This window comes from Mycteria americana, chromosome 9 (genome assembly GCF_035582795.1).
Source record: "Mycteria americana isolate JAX WOST 10 ecotype Jacksonville Zoo and Gardens chromosome 9, USCA_MyAme_1.0, whole genome shotgun sequence".
Lineage (NCBI taxonomy): Eukaryota > Metazoa > Chordata > Aves > Ciconiiformes > Ciconiidae > Mycteria > Mycteria americana.
The window spans coordinates 21,092,504-21,107,239 of record NC_134373.1 but is presented as its reverse complement, the minus strand read 5'-3'; the positions used below and the strand labels follow the sequence as shown (position 1 = coordinate 21,107,239).

At 38.5% G+C, this 14,736-nt stretch overlaps 1 protein-coding gene across 2 annotated transcripts in view; it reads left to right on the top strand.

The window, feature by feature from the left end:
• Window positions 1-2,473: 2,473 nt before the first annotated feature.
• DYNC1I2 (dynein cytoplasmic 1 intermediate chain 2) overlaps window positions 2,474-14,736 on the top strand; it is a 31,107-nt gene continuing 18,844 nt past the window's right edge. Inside the window, exons 1-4 of one of the 2 annotated variants that reach the window (XM_075511174.1) lie at window positions 2,474-2,612; window positions 4,493-4,610; window positions 6,566-6,680; window positions 10,769-10,859. In XM_075511174.1, coding sequence (XP_075367289.1) covers window positions 4,503-4,610; window positions 6,566-6,680; window positions 10,769-10,859 — 314 coding nt within the window. In that variant the 5' untranslated portion in view covers window positions 2,474-2,612; window positions 4,493-4,502. Of the gene's footprint in view, window positions 2,613-2,634; window positions 2,776-4,492; window positions 4,611-6,565; window positions 6,681-10,768; window positions 10,860-14,736 lie in introns of those variants that run through there. The other variant, XM_075511173.1, reaches the window with a different exon arrangement.

Below are 14,736 nucleotides of genomic sequence, written 5' to 3'. Positions count from 1 at the left end.
TAATACACTAATTCTGTTTATGTGGGTACACAATCACTGTTAAAGCTGGTGTTCACGTCTTAACCAAGCCATGTTCATCCTAGACCCAATGCATAGGATGGGTGCATAAAATCCCCTACAAGCTGTTTTCGCAGTCCTAGGTACAGAAAGGCTCCACCTCACAGTATAACTTCTCCACATTCTTAGAGACCATTATAAAATTGGGGTTCACTATACCCATACTGTCACCAGGAAGCTGAGGCTAGAAGAAAACACCCACTTGTAAACATCTACAACCAGTATGCTTTCTCAAACTTGTCCTCCCACCATATACCTCATGAGCCTTCCAGCTGATGAAAAATGTATCAGATTATTTAAACTGCTATTACTTGTGAGATCAGTGACTGCTAAAAAATCACAAATGTATTTGTATAGAGTTAGCATTCTGTCAGTGTTTGTGTCACTGCTAAACTGACCCAGATAGAGCTATTTGAAAACTAGCTATCATTTACAAAGAAAAAGGGAGATGTCAGTGCTGCAAAAATTAGCTATTGTAGTTACTGTGTTCTAAAATGAAAGACTAATGTAAAAAATAGTAACATGACCTTCAGCAGATATATGTAGGTTCAGGACCAAGAAATACACTTCAGTGTTGAAGATCAATTACCAAAAATCAATTGGCTACATTCATTACAAATGTGAAATATCTGGCTCCTACATTCATAACTTTAAATGTAAACTCGAAAAATACTACTGGAAAGCTTCAAATACAAAATTAGTATTTTAAGGCCAAACAAGAAGCATATGTAAAATACAGAAATAAACCACATATTCCTGTTCTCAGGTGCACACATTATTGTAAGGGATATTAGAAAATTCTGGCAAATAAATTCAAAGATGACAGCTGTTTGTGAAAGTTCATTACTATCATCTTCATATTTCCACCTGAAGAAAAAGGCAACCCCTTCTCCTGTACATCATACAATTTTCTTTGACAGTTTCACGTACAGTTTTTCTGAATGGTAACACCCATACTCCTAAAAAATGCATGGGGGTTATTCAATGATCAGAAGCCATCTAGACAACAGACAGTTTTTCTAATTTTTCTTAAGGTGTAGTATGAACCCTGACTCACATGGAAGACGAGAGAGGAGTAAATAATCAACACCGATTCCGGCAGCAATTGAAGTTCTCCTGGGAGCTATCCCAGCAAAGTACCAACCAACCTGTTCAGATACGTAACAGGACTGCAGCCTGACAGAGCATGACTGCAAACGGTCTTTCTCCAGTGCTTGTCAGCAGGAGTTCTGAAGATATACTCACCAGACATAAATGTTTGTAGAGCCAGTGATTTTAAATAAATTATTCCAATTTGTAACAGCAGCAAATTTAACCCTGTCTAGAGCTGATAGTTATTGCCTCTAAAAACTTCATTTCATAGAGTGTTGCAAACACATGCTCCACTTGAACTATATGAGTTGTCCATATTAATTCTGTTTTGGTAAGCACAGTTTTGGAAGATCAGCAGTCTGAGGAATCAAGCACTTAATTGAGATAGCAGTCAGTAGCACAGCAGTTACAAAAAAAAGGTAGAAAAACTTGATATATGTTTCCACAGGATACAAGTGGCAATATACTTCTTAATTTAGGATGCCTGAGGAACAGCACAGTCACTTGCTACCAGTTGGTACTTGTATCAAAATGAACTGTGTGACTTCATTCCAGCATGACGCTCATTGATGTGGTTTGGGTTTGGCACAGCTTTACCCAATTCAGCACACACAACGAAGAAGCCTGCTAATGTATAATGCCGTATCAACCTGACAACCAAACTCCACTTACTGACATCCACACAAAGCAGATTTAGTGTGGGTAATTTTGTCCCTAGCCTGACACTCACAGCAAATCAGGCTTTTATATATTTTATCCTCAGGTCACTGAAGTGATTATGACTACCAGCCTGTCTAGCCTACGATTAAAATCATACAGTTGAATCAATGTCCTCATCGTCTCGCTGCTGGCTGCTGGCACGGCGCTGGCCAGCGTGGATCCTCACTCCCCGGAAAGCCAAACCCAACGAGAAAGCGAAGCCCCGCACAGGCGTCCCGTCTGGGCCTGCTCTCCTCAGGGCCGCCCGCTGCCTTGGGTGCGCGGCGCAGCGAGGCCCCCCGTAAGGCGACACCGCGAGACCCTGTCACGGCCACTGCCCGCGCGCTCCCGCCGCCGCGCGAGCCACTGAACCGCCGCCACCACCTAACCACAGCAGAGCGCGCATGCGCGCTCGCTCGCTTCCCGGGCCCCGTGGCCGCCGATGTGTCCTCCGAAAGACTACAACTCCCATCATGCAACGCGCGCCGGCGCCACACTCACGCCGCAGGGCGCTGAGGACGCGGCTCCCCCCAGCGGGGCGCGTTGCATCTTGGGCGTCGTTGTTCTCAACGCAGCTCCACCAGCTCTGCACAGGAGGGGTTTGGTGTTAAGCCTCCGAAAGCACCCCATCCCCGCGTCGCTTCACGCTCGTTCCCCGTGTGAATTCCTTTCAGATCGCTCCCCCGACGGCGCAAACGAGTGGGGCGTTCCCGTCTGAGTGCACTGCGGTCCTGTACAGGCCTCCGTGTGCTTCCGCAGTTCCTGTGAGTTCCTACGCATCCCGCACCGCTTTCGGAGCTGGTTTGATCCTCGGCGCCCGCCGTAGGCTGCTGCCTGTCAGCTGCCGGCGCCTTTGTGGAGCGGCGGAAGCGGAGCGGAGAGCTGTGGCCGAGGGCTGGTCGGAGCAGAAGGCGGTCCCGCTGCCAGGTGCGCGGGGCTCCCGCGGCGGCCGGGCTGTGCCTGGGGCCGCTGCCCCTCACGGCTCTGCGCCGCTGCCTCCCGGTGGGGACCTCCCTTCTTTCGGCCTCGCCCTGCCGAGTGAGGGGCGCGGCAGCAGGGTGGGGCCGGGGGGCGGCCCGCGCCGGGGCTCGGCCCTCAATAAGTGGGAGAGGGGTACGCTCGGGCTCGGGCTCAGGCTCGGGCGGGTGGGTTGGCAGTGCTGCGTTTTCCCGGGTCTCAGGGTGGGTAGTGCGCTGCCAGGCTCCGTGCCCGGTATGGCCTGTGTGGGATTTGGGTCGGTAACTTGCTGCTGGCGGCACCTGGTTCGTACCGCTGTCATCTTAAGGTGGGACGGGGTGGGCGTTTCTCTCCTCAGGGATGGCTCGGTTTATGCCGCTTTGCTTTCCTGGCTCGGCTTTAGCAGGTCGGGTGGGCGCGGGAACCCATGGTGTGGTGACAGCGCGCCTTCCTACTGCTGTTTTAGAGCGACACGGGAATGCCATATGAAAGTGCCGGCAGTAGATTTTATTTATTTATTAGCACTTAAATATTTGCAGACAACACGGAGGAATAAATTTACCCCAGTATACATACTACTGAGTATATTGGGGTAGATGTATGAGGCTTGCATAATTTTGCATCCTTTTCTGTGCTTAGATGTGATATGCAAATACTTGCAGGTATTCCTAATTTTGAATTAGTGGATAGTTATATTACTAATGCTTAATCTGGTATCTTTGTTATCAAGCTTAGTGCAAAAGCATTTATAGATCCCTCGTCTGTTGTAGAACCACTTCTGTGCTTTCTTTACTGACTTGGATTTGCTTAAAAACAGTAAAATTAAGCGTTTATTCACTCAGCCCATTCACACAGTTTTTCATACCTGTGTACTAAATCTTTGTTAAGTTCTGAAGTGGGTATTTTTCACCTTTTGTTTATTGTTGAACTTCTTGTGTGTGTGAATTGAGTTAGCTGTGTAGCAAAACTTTTTGTAGAATTTTTGTCTTTAAAAGATCCACCAATTTCTTAGCAGTGTACGAAAAGCTTGGGGAAAAAAATTGATAATGCACATATTTTACAGGGTTTTTTTACACACTTGTATTTACTTTGCCTTGCAATTTATAGTAATCCTACTAAATCTTTTAATAAATCTGTATTTTGAATCCTGCAACTGTGTGTAGAAGGATATATAGCTTGCATACTGCTAAGTCACAGCATGCCAATATTTAAGCTGTTAAAGTGAAAAGTAAAAGATAGATATCCTGCTGGTACTGTCCTTGCTGTTTTCAGTCTCATAGTTGGCTCTGTAGCTGTACAGAATCCTATGGCAAGATCAGATAGCCCCATCTTCAGTGCCTAACGTTTCTTTCAAAGCAATTCCTTCAAACAGCATCAGAATTACCTTAGGAATGGATGCTGTCCCCATATCATAGTTCTGTCTGTTTTAAATCAATCCCTTTAAATCAATCCCTTTAGTATTGAGAATGTGTTAAGTGAAAGAAATGTGGAACTAGGAATGTGATTTTTTTTTTTAATTATTATTTTAAGACTTTTCAGTGTTCTAGTTTTGGTAAGCTAGGGTAGTTCCTTTAATGATAGCTTCTTTAAAGGAAAGCTGCTATCTTAAAAAAACAAACAAACAAACAAACAACAAAAACCAAACACCAAGCCAAAAATAAATAGTGGTATGATTTCTGTTGATCAGTGTTTCAGCCATGTCTGACAAAAGTGAACTGAAGGCAGAGTTGGAACGCAAGAAGCAACGATTAGCTCAAATCAGAGAGGAGAAGAAAAGAAAGGAGGAAGAAAGAAAGAAAAAAGAAGTAAGAAATAATTTTCTGTTTGAAATTTGACTGTTTGCATATGTAACTTGCCCAGAATTTAAGGGTAGGTTCACTTAATCATTTGCTACATGTTATTCAGGGAGTGTCTATTTAATGGTCGGTTGCTGATGCAAATGTAGCACTTTTGTTTTCTGATAAGAGCAAACACCTACTGTTTTCTTTAGAATTATCCATATGGTAAGTTAGATTTTATTATTTTTTTTTTAATCTTACACTTGCATAAAGTTTGGATTTCTAAAACTACTTGTGTGCATGGGATATCATTAACCAAATCACTGTAAAGTATTGCACAAAAGCTCTGCTTAATGAGTTCTGATGGTGTTATTTAGAGAACTCATTTCTGAAGTCCAGTTCCGAGGATGCCCATATGAATTGTGTGACTGTCAGTATTATCATTGTACAGCATGCTACATTCTTCTGCTCTTTGACTCATCTTTAGCCTGAATTTTATAATCAGAGCAGAACTCAGGATGTATATACTACCTGTGTGTTAGACTTGGTTTGTTAACAATCTTCCGGATTTCTCGCTGTTAAAGTATGTGACAGTCAGTGATTTATTCCTATGTTTCTCCTGAATGCAGATTATACCTCATAAAAGAAACTTTTGCTGGAATGTTTTGGTGTTTTGGGGTACTTTTTCAAGACTTCTCTGTGTTTTGGTTATGATCTTGTAGGTGTTCTAAATTAGCGTATGACTGAAGACTGGGCAGCTGCCAGCTACATGATTCAGCCAAAAAAGAGAGGGAAATATCTCAAATTATGTTCTGATGATCTTGTAACAGTGAATTGCCTGTATCTGAGATTCCACATGTGATGCAATAGCTTAGTAGTTGAGAACTTGCTCTAAAATTTGGGAATTGCTTTTTTAAAAGGAATTGTGCAGTAGATTAGAAGCATACTGTGGAGTCATGTGAGGAGCAATTTGTCTTTAATCATGGTATAGGGATAGAATAGCTTGGTCTAGATTTTTCTGCTTCTATTCAAGGCTTGTATTTGTATCATCAATGTATATTTACAAAAATACTCACTTACCAGTGACTGAGTTGTGAACCCTTTAAGCTGTGAATTACATTTCTGTAATTGAATGAGCAGTTAAATGAGTGTGGAAAGATATGGAATTTTCAGCATCTTACTGTAGATCTCGTGTTATTTCTAAGTTATGGGATGGGCATGTACTTTTCTTTGCATGAAATCTAGCAGATAATAACACAACTTAAAGAAAAGTACTTAAATGCCCTGTAAACTTGAAGTTACTGCAAAGTTTTTTAAGACTTTCTATTTTTTTGTGAAACCTGAGGTTCAAAAGAAAGCTTTCTCACTAAACAGCTTGTTGATGTTTTTGTTTTAAGAAATAGCTTAAAATACACACATAGACAAACATCACTTTTACATCTTACAAATATTTTCTTAATTGCTACACACTTTAGTATGTGCTCTATCTAGCCAAGCATCCTAATACTTTCTTGACCAAAGAGAGGTGTTTCTTACTGTCATTCTAACTCTGTAGTGTTTTCTTTGACACAGTTATTGTCACTTCAAAATTGGAACAAAATGACTGTGTCTTTAAAACACTTTTACATACAGGTACATAATACATTTTTTTCAGTCTTTGCATTTTACAGTGCTTAGCATTAGTGTAAAAAAGGTATTCTTGATCTTATGAAGTGTCAGTCATTTTGACAAATGAGAAGACACTTCTTGCATGTTATATATGTCTTCTAAAGATAGTACCAAAGCTACAAAAATTTGTGATTCCTGTCTGCTGTTTACTTCATCTACAGAAAGGACCGTCAGAATTACTAGAGTCAGATATCTAACCTGTATGATGATAGGTTTCAGTAGCATTAAAAAAATCCTATGAGGTGTCAAAAAATAAATGAAACAGTTTTTAGTACCTGTTAAATGCTACAACTTAATTATTGAATTATTTTTAGACTGATCAGAAGAAAGAAGTTCTTCCTGTACAAGAAGAATCTGACCTTGAAAAGAAGAGAAGAGAAGCTGAAGCGTTACTTCAGAGCATGGGGTTGACACCTGAGTCTCCTGTTGGTAGGAATGTTAATATTAGTTTGAGATAAATATTTGGAAGTTTTTTGTTTGGGTTTTTTTGGGGGTGTGGTTTTAGGGTTTTTTTGGTTTTGTGGTGGTGGTTTTTTTGTTTGTTTGTTTTTGTTAGGATTGTGGTATTTATATAAACTAGCATGAAAATTCTCTGGCCACTATTTTTGGGGGTATACATGTCTGCTTTTTGTACTATTTTGTTCTGCATGATCTCTGTTATTAATGTCAAGTGATGTGCTTCAGTACACATTACTATTACTGTTTTGTAAAAGGTATGTTTTACACTTAGTGGATTATTTGGAATCTCTTTGTTAAAATACATAAATATCATGTATTTGTTGTTCTTTTTTTCCCCCCCTTATTTTCCCTGCCTATTATTCTTCTCTGTCTTTCCCTTTCTCTTTTTCATAATGCCAAGTTTTAATTTTGATATTTTTGTGCAGAGTTGGCTTGTTTCCTTTCTGCATCTTTTACACCCTAATTTTTCTTATCTCAAATACCTGACTGACTTTGATGGAGTAATAGCAAGGTTAAGTATAAAATTTAACAATCAAGGATGATGATTCATATCTGTGCTACTCTTGGATGGGTTAGCATGTTGGTGGTTGCTTTCTGCCTTTACATAGCCACATCTCTCTGGAAGATGAAGAGGGTGATAATTCAACTCCACTTTTTGTCTCTAGCTCTGAAATCTGAGGGGTTTAAAACTTATTTCTCAGTTTGACTCGATGGTGAGGGTCTATTTCAACTGGGTTTGCAAATAAAAAATAATTTGTTATGGATATAGTATATCTGTGACTACATCTTCATGATTGCTTTTGCATAGTCCTCAAGTGTTCAAAAGTGAATGTGGAATAAATACCATTATAGCTGCTCCCATTCCAACAGCCACAGCAGTCATTTTTAGTAGTTTGAACTGTTCTCACAGTTTAGAGGCTGCATTTGGGCTATGTTAGCACTAGTGTACAGCATTTTAAGTAATCAGTTCTTACCTACTAGAGATTTTGTTTGGCAGACTAATAGTTGAACACTTTCTTGTGTGAGATTTTGCTAAGGCAGCTGATTAGACTTGCAGAAATGCAAATGGTTGTTATTGTTGGTTTTTTAAATCTGTGAGAGAGAATCTAAAAACCACAGGATAGTCAATCCTCAAAGCAAGTCATTGCATAGACTTAGAGTAGCTGTTTGTGAAAAGCTCTTTGAGGTGCAGGCATGTAAAACTGGGGCACACCCCTGCGAGTGTTGTGTTTAATTACATTGAGCATCTGTTTAACCATAACCTTCAACATACACAGATTCACAGGGAATTAATTCTGTTCCCTTTCGAGGTACCCAGATCTGATCTGGATCCTAAATCAAGCCAGAATGTCCTACTCGCTACCTCTCAGTAGCATGCTGCAGCAGAGGCTTGGTCTGACTGGATGCTGGCAAAGTATGATGGTAGAGTGATTGTACGCCTCAAAGCTAACTCACAGCTGACCCAGCTTGGTGTGCAGATAGCCTGAGCTCACCTTTGTCGGCATAGGTGGATAGCTTGAGATTAGATTCCTTCATAGAGAATTGTATAAAAAATTCCGAAGGCAATTCCTGTCCTGTTAATTGCCAGAATGAGGTAGCTCTCTTATGGGAGAAGGGACCTTAACAATGTGAGTATGCTTTTGGTATCTACCATATTTCTATAAGAAGCCATAAGTTAGTGGACCAAAATAACTTTCAAGAAGGTATTATAGTTTCATCCTCTGGGGTGGGTGGAATTTTACTTGGTCTTTTTGTAAGACTGTTGGTCTTTAAATAGGTTTTACCTCACTAATGGGAAGACTTTCTTGAAAACAGTGTGTCCCACAAGAGGGCACTGCAGCATCAAAACTATGCTGCTGAATTCTTTTGGCCCCGCTTGCTGCTAGGTAGAGCTGACTGACTTTGTAAATGCTAACAAGATGTGTTGCTAATGTCACCTCTTCAATTAAGAAAGGGTGACATTAAAATGTCATCGTTTCTGATGACGTTCAAAAATAATGTAGGAATATAAGGGCCTATGGGCATTTCCTTTAGTATAAATTATTCAGTAGATGGCAATGATGAATTCAAGAATATATATGTACTCTTATATATACACCTATATTTATACAGATATATGTATAAAGTGTAAGTGTGTGTATGAAATTATGAAGTATAACTCTAGACCTATATAAAAGTCTCTCCTGTAGGAGGAATGAATTTTTAATAAATAGAAGTATTCACTGTGACTTTGTAAATTTAGGGTAGAATTTTTGTCAATCAGAGTCATGTCTCTCTTGGGATGGGATGGAAACATTCTTCAGAATTCGCAATATACTTGTGATTTCAGGAAATTCTCTAGAATTGTTGCAGGTCTAAATTAAGAATTTTCCCTTGCCTGACCTCTGACAGAGTGGATACCAGAGTGGATACCAATTTATATACATGACTTCTGTTCAGTTGGTTAAAGGTTCTTTTAAAGGGTTGCTAAGGAGTGAATGTGTTCTGTGAATGTTTGACATATTGCTGAAAAATGAAGCATATAAGGACCTTCAACACACACCCTGATTCTTAAGCATAAACATAAGTTTCATTATTTAATGAGTTTCACTATTTCTGAAAACAAAAGTTGAAAGAAATATCGAAATAGCTTTGTGTTTGGATCAGATTGCATGATATCACTCACTATTATATATCAGTTCTAAAAAACATGTTGCTTTTTAAACAGTAATTGCAATCTTCATCTACATGCTGAAAATGAACTGACTTTTAAGAATGTTAAAGGAGAAGCCCCTGCCTGAGCACTCACACACCATTCAGGGAGTCGCACACACAGCACCCGAGACTTTAACTGCTCAGACCAGAGTCCCTTCACAGCAGGCAGCTCCACTGAGCTGATGGGTGCCCCTTTTCAACTCCTTGCTCACTCTCAGATGCTTCCTCTCCCCTCTGGCTCGACCCTAGGTTTCCTGAAGCAGAGTCTCTGATACAACATATGCCAGACCAGTTTATTGATTGGTACAGTGGTGAAAACAGCTTGAGCTGGGTGCCTCCGGAGAGGGACCCAGAACAAAGAAATCCCTGGGCAATTATACCCTTACAATTTAAGTTCCCCTCCCTTCATGTGACAGTTTGGACCAATGGTAGTATCAGGGGTCTAGGATCTTCCCGTTCTTCACTGGGTCCTTCCATTGTCTCCAGGCAGGCTGTTTCTTCTCTTATCTCTAGGGCTGCAGCTTCTGCTGATGCTTGTAGCATCCTTACCTTTCTGGTTTGCACTGGTTTCGGGGGCCTTCCTTCATGTAGCTAAGTAAAAGTTCAGTGCATGGTCAGCAAATCTGGGTGAAAGTTCACAGCTTGCAGCCTAAGGCTTTAACAAGCCTTGCTATTAATGCTGTGTATTGCATTCCATTTGAGCTAGAGTGACTACTAATAACAAAGAAGAGGTTTCAATATAACAGTACTAGACTGTTTGTCAAGTAAAAAGGAAGAAAACATGAAAATCCCCCAAAAACCCAACACTAGAAACTTTATTGTAATACACAGAATTTATGTTGATTTGATTCAAACTAGAACAAAAATAACAGTATGCTGTATGACAAAGCCACTTTTTTGGTCCACGTTTCAATGATTATATATTTTGAAACACAATTACCAGTTAAATACATTCAATGTCTAATTTTTAAGAAAAACTGATGTCAAACCTATATTAACAACTATCTTCCTTTTACGTTGAAGCAACGTGATTTAGTGGAAATTACCCTTTGAAAATTGATGCCATCATTTGTCAGAAGCTCAGTTTAAAAATATATTTTTCAGTTCATTTTCTCTTAAATGTCTTTCCCTCCATGTCTTTTGTATGCACCAGATGCATAAATGCCAAACAATTGCATGAAAGTCCAGCATGAATTGTTAACATTGTCTTTTCCCCTCTCTTTCTACTGTTCATTTTCATCCATGTATTTTTTGTTTGCCATCACTTTTTTTTAATACTTCATGTTAAATTAATTTGAAAACATCCTAAGCTGTGCAACCTCTGCGAGTAGTAACAGCGGATACCTGTCTGTTTCACTATTTAGTCCCTCCTCCTACCTCTCCGTCTTCCAAATCTGTGAGTACACCAAGTGAGGCTGGAAGCCAGGACTCTGGTGATGGCGCTGTTGGATCTCGGTATGTCACTTTCCTTGTCATATTCCTTTGCTTAGTACTTGTATTCTGAATAATTAAGCTTTAGAAGAAATCAAGGTTAATTACTTGATTATAATATAATAATATGAGGTTACAGTGTTATTGAATCTGTGAACAATGATTGTTTTACAGGAGTACTTATTATTTGAAATACAGCTGCACTTATTAATTTGAAATTGCCAACATTAATGTAGAGTTGTTTAAACTTGCAAGTTTAAAGTAAAGTGAGTCTGAATGTCTTGTGGTAATGTCTTAAGCATGAATGTCTCAGGACAATAGAAAACTGGAAAAGCCCAACTTCTGGGCTCTTCCCAGCTTTTGCTAAAGGAGGGTGTGTATGGATGATAGGGTATTTTGTTTTTCCCTCTATTCTAGTTGGTCTAATAAAAGATACTGTCTACAAACTTTGCCTTGCTTCCGATTTTTTTTTTTTTTTTTTTGCTTACTCAGAACACTATTTCTCGTTATTTCACCTTGCAGCTGTCCGTGTAACACAACTATACCATTCACAATCTTTCTCATTTGGCCAAAACATAGCACCATGTTAGTATGGCCACAGTTTTCTTTTTTTTCTTTTTTTTTTTTTTTTCCCTCAGTTCCAGTACTTGCTACATCTATTTAACCATTTTTTTGTGCATGACAGTTTGAGGAAATGCTGCTCTAAAGAGAGTCAGATAAATGTTTCTGTTAAACTAGGAATTAAAAGTGGTGATATATGGGTGATAAGATGGGAAACACTACTTCCAAGGGGTATTTCTACAGTTCCCATGCACAGTCTGCAAATAAGAGCAGTATTTGCCTGTTAATATTGATAACTTACATTTTCTCAGCAAATTAAGTTCATGTACTTAAAATTTACTGAGTATGCATTGTGGATGAAGTTTAGTTAAAGCACAGTTACTAAAGCAGTTGTTATCAGTTACTTTTGTGCTTATATGAGTATTTGTTTTGGAGAAAGAGTGAATACTTACACTGCTTTGAAACATCTTTTAAAACATCTTGTATGTATGTAGATTATGCAGGCATAACTATACACAGTCTTAATCTGAAAATATTCAAGATTTTAACAACCTGAACAAAGGTTACAAGGTGCCTATTTCTAAGTAACAGCCAGTAAGTTAAAACAGAGAATACATCAGGCAGCAGATATGAACCCAAACTCTCTCTTTTTTTTTTTTTTTAACAGTGCCCAGGTGTGATCTTGTGCAAAGCTTATTCACTGTGCAATTGAAGTTCACCTGTCATGTTAATAAAGAACCAATGTAATTGTTCCTTAACTGAGTAAAAGCAAATTTTAAATTATTTAAAATCGGTTATTATTGCTTATTAAATTGTCATTTTATATTTAAATTTGCTGTCTAGAAGAAAACAAGAATTATTTGATGATGACTTTTTTATTTAAAAACAAGAATTTCTTTCCATTCATACATAATTTAAATTCAATATAAAACAATGTGTATAGGCCACATCTGTAATTGAACGCCATTTTGTATACTGAATTTATCTCCACCTCATAGGTGTACTGTGCTCTCTGATTGTATCTTCCTCAGACATAGTAACATAATGTTGTATGCATGCATGCATTTTCTTATGAAGCCTTGAGAAAACTCATATCCTAAGGCTCTCTAGCTTCATGCATTTGCAAACTTTAAAACGAAATCTGTCTCTTGACAGTTTCCCAGATACGGAAGCATAAAAAGATTGTGGTCTTGAAGGCGTGGAGGTATGAATGTATAGCTAAACTGAAGGCTATATAAAGTCATTGTTAGAGTCCCCTTATTCTCTGACAACTGGATAACATTCTTCCCCTCCCCCAGGAAACAGATGTCTATATCCTAGTCTATTAGTACAAGTTTGTACAGCATTCCTAATGTACACATACACTTGAACCTGAAAGTTAATAGGAAAAGTTGGACTGTGTGATATCCCTTAGCGTTATACCTGGCACTTCATATCAGTATGAGACATGTTAGAAGGCCCAAGTTGTTCCACTGTGCTTGATAATCTTAAAACAAACCCTTTCATATTAGTGTATTTCAGGGTTGGTATTTTTTTTTTTGGTCTGTGGCCATTTGTTCTCAGGTCATGATGCAACTATACGTTACAAAGATGATCTCCTTTGTTAGTTTACTCTTTTCTCCTCTATGATGCTGAATCTTGCCAGTAACTTTACTTACTTAGTAATTAGTAGAGCAGTGTTCAGACTGTGTTCCTGCTGTTACTTCCATCTGTCTTGCTTTATTTTCATCAGTAAAGGGTTTTGGTTCCCGGCTTGATACTGTTCTTTCTCTCTTTCCTCAGTTAAAAGTTTAAATTCAAGACTGGAAATTAATACAGTTGGTTTACTTTTAGGTTAGGTGGATGCTTCATATAATTAGTTTAAATACAGAAAATACTTTTTAGAGATGTAGAAAGCGTTAGGAATATGCGTGGATACAGAGAAGTTCGGGCATATGTGGAAGAATAGAATGTTCTTCTGTTCACTGAAGCTTGTAGATTAAATTCATTTAACTTAAGGCATAACAAACATCTGGAAAGCAAAAGGAGCAGTGTTTTACATCATTTTGGTACACATATAATAAGTGAATGTTACCTTTATTTTAAAAGAATATCTCTGAGAAAGATTTAACTGTATATCATGTACTGCTTATTGACTTGAACTATTTTAAAAGGCAGACTATCCCTGGTATCACTGAAGCAACTGTTGAAAGTTAAAAGAATGCTTTGAAAGCAGGAAAGCAACCTCAGTAAGGGCTAGGTCTTAAGCAGGCACAAAAGTTAGGGCCTTTTAAATTTGTAGTCCTTTCCCCAAATTTGTCTCAAGTGGAATTGAAAAAGTTGAGAAAATATTTTGACAAGTGCTATAGTAATGCAGCATTTGGATCTGTAGATAAGTCATCCTTTGCAGAAGCAACATGAAGGTTATGGTGGTGGTGGTGGTGGTTTGGTTTTGCTTTATTGTCTTTTTTTTTTTTTTTATGCATGATTGAAAAACATATGAGCAATATGCAGCTTGAAGTTTCAGGCACTAAATTAAACTCCAAGCTTAAATCTATTTGGTCAAGAAAAATAGCAGAGACCTCAAGCATAAGTGTACTCAAAATAATTAGCTTTATGGTAAAATGGTGTATTTTCTGATGCACAAAAGATATGGAAAGGTTGTGGAGATTTAGGTATTAAGCTATTGCTGTGGATGCAATAGCAGTTACGTAGAATGATTTGTTAAATGTGAAGACAGTGGATTTGTAATTCTTAGTTAAACTATAATAAATTATTCTTCTAATGCATACTTTCTACAAGAACAAGATAGTGCATGAAGCCCATATTTATGAGTTTTTATGGCATTGCTTGTACATTTTTGAGATCATCTTTACCTTTAGGAATTCTGCACCTGGTTTATAGGAATGTTACCATCTATGGGATGGAAACGGAAAATTACCTTTTATTGACTTAGCATAGTAAAATATTACATAGTCTTTATTATTTGTTATAAAACAGGATTTAAAAATATAATGACATCGAAGAACTTCAGAAAAACCATGCATGTTTGTCTGTTAAACCCTCTCTTATAAGCTTGTTTTAAAATTCTGCCTAAGCCTGGTAGAAGGCAGTAGACTAAATGAAAATTTGTGGAGGAGGGATGAAGGCTAAAAATGAAGGAAAAGGGAAGATTTATTTCCCCCTTCATATTTCTTCTGATAAAAAAGTGACTTGAAATGGATCTATTCTGTTCATTATTCCACATGACTTTGAAATGTGTTATTAATATAAAGCCCACTATTTCTAAGAGATTTAAATATCTTAAATGGAGTTGGCTCTAAATCAGATGACACTTATAAGCCCAAGGCAGTGCTTAACC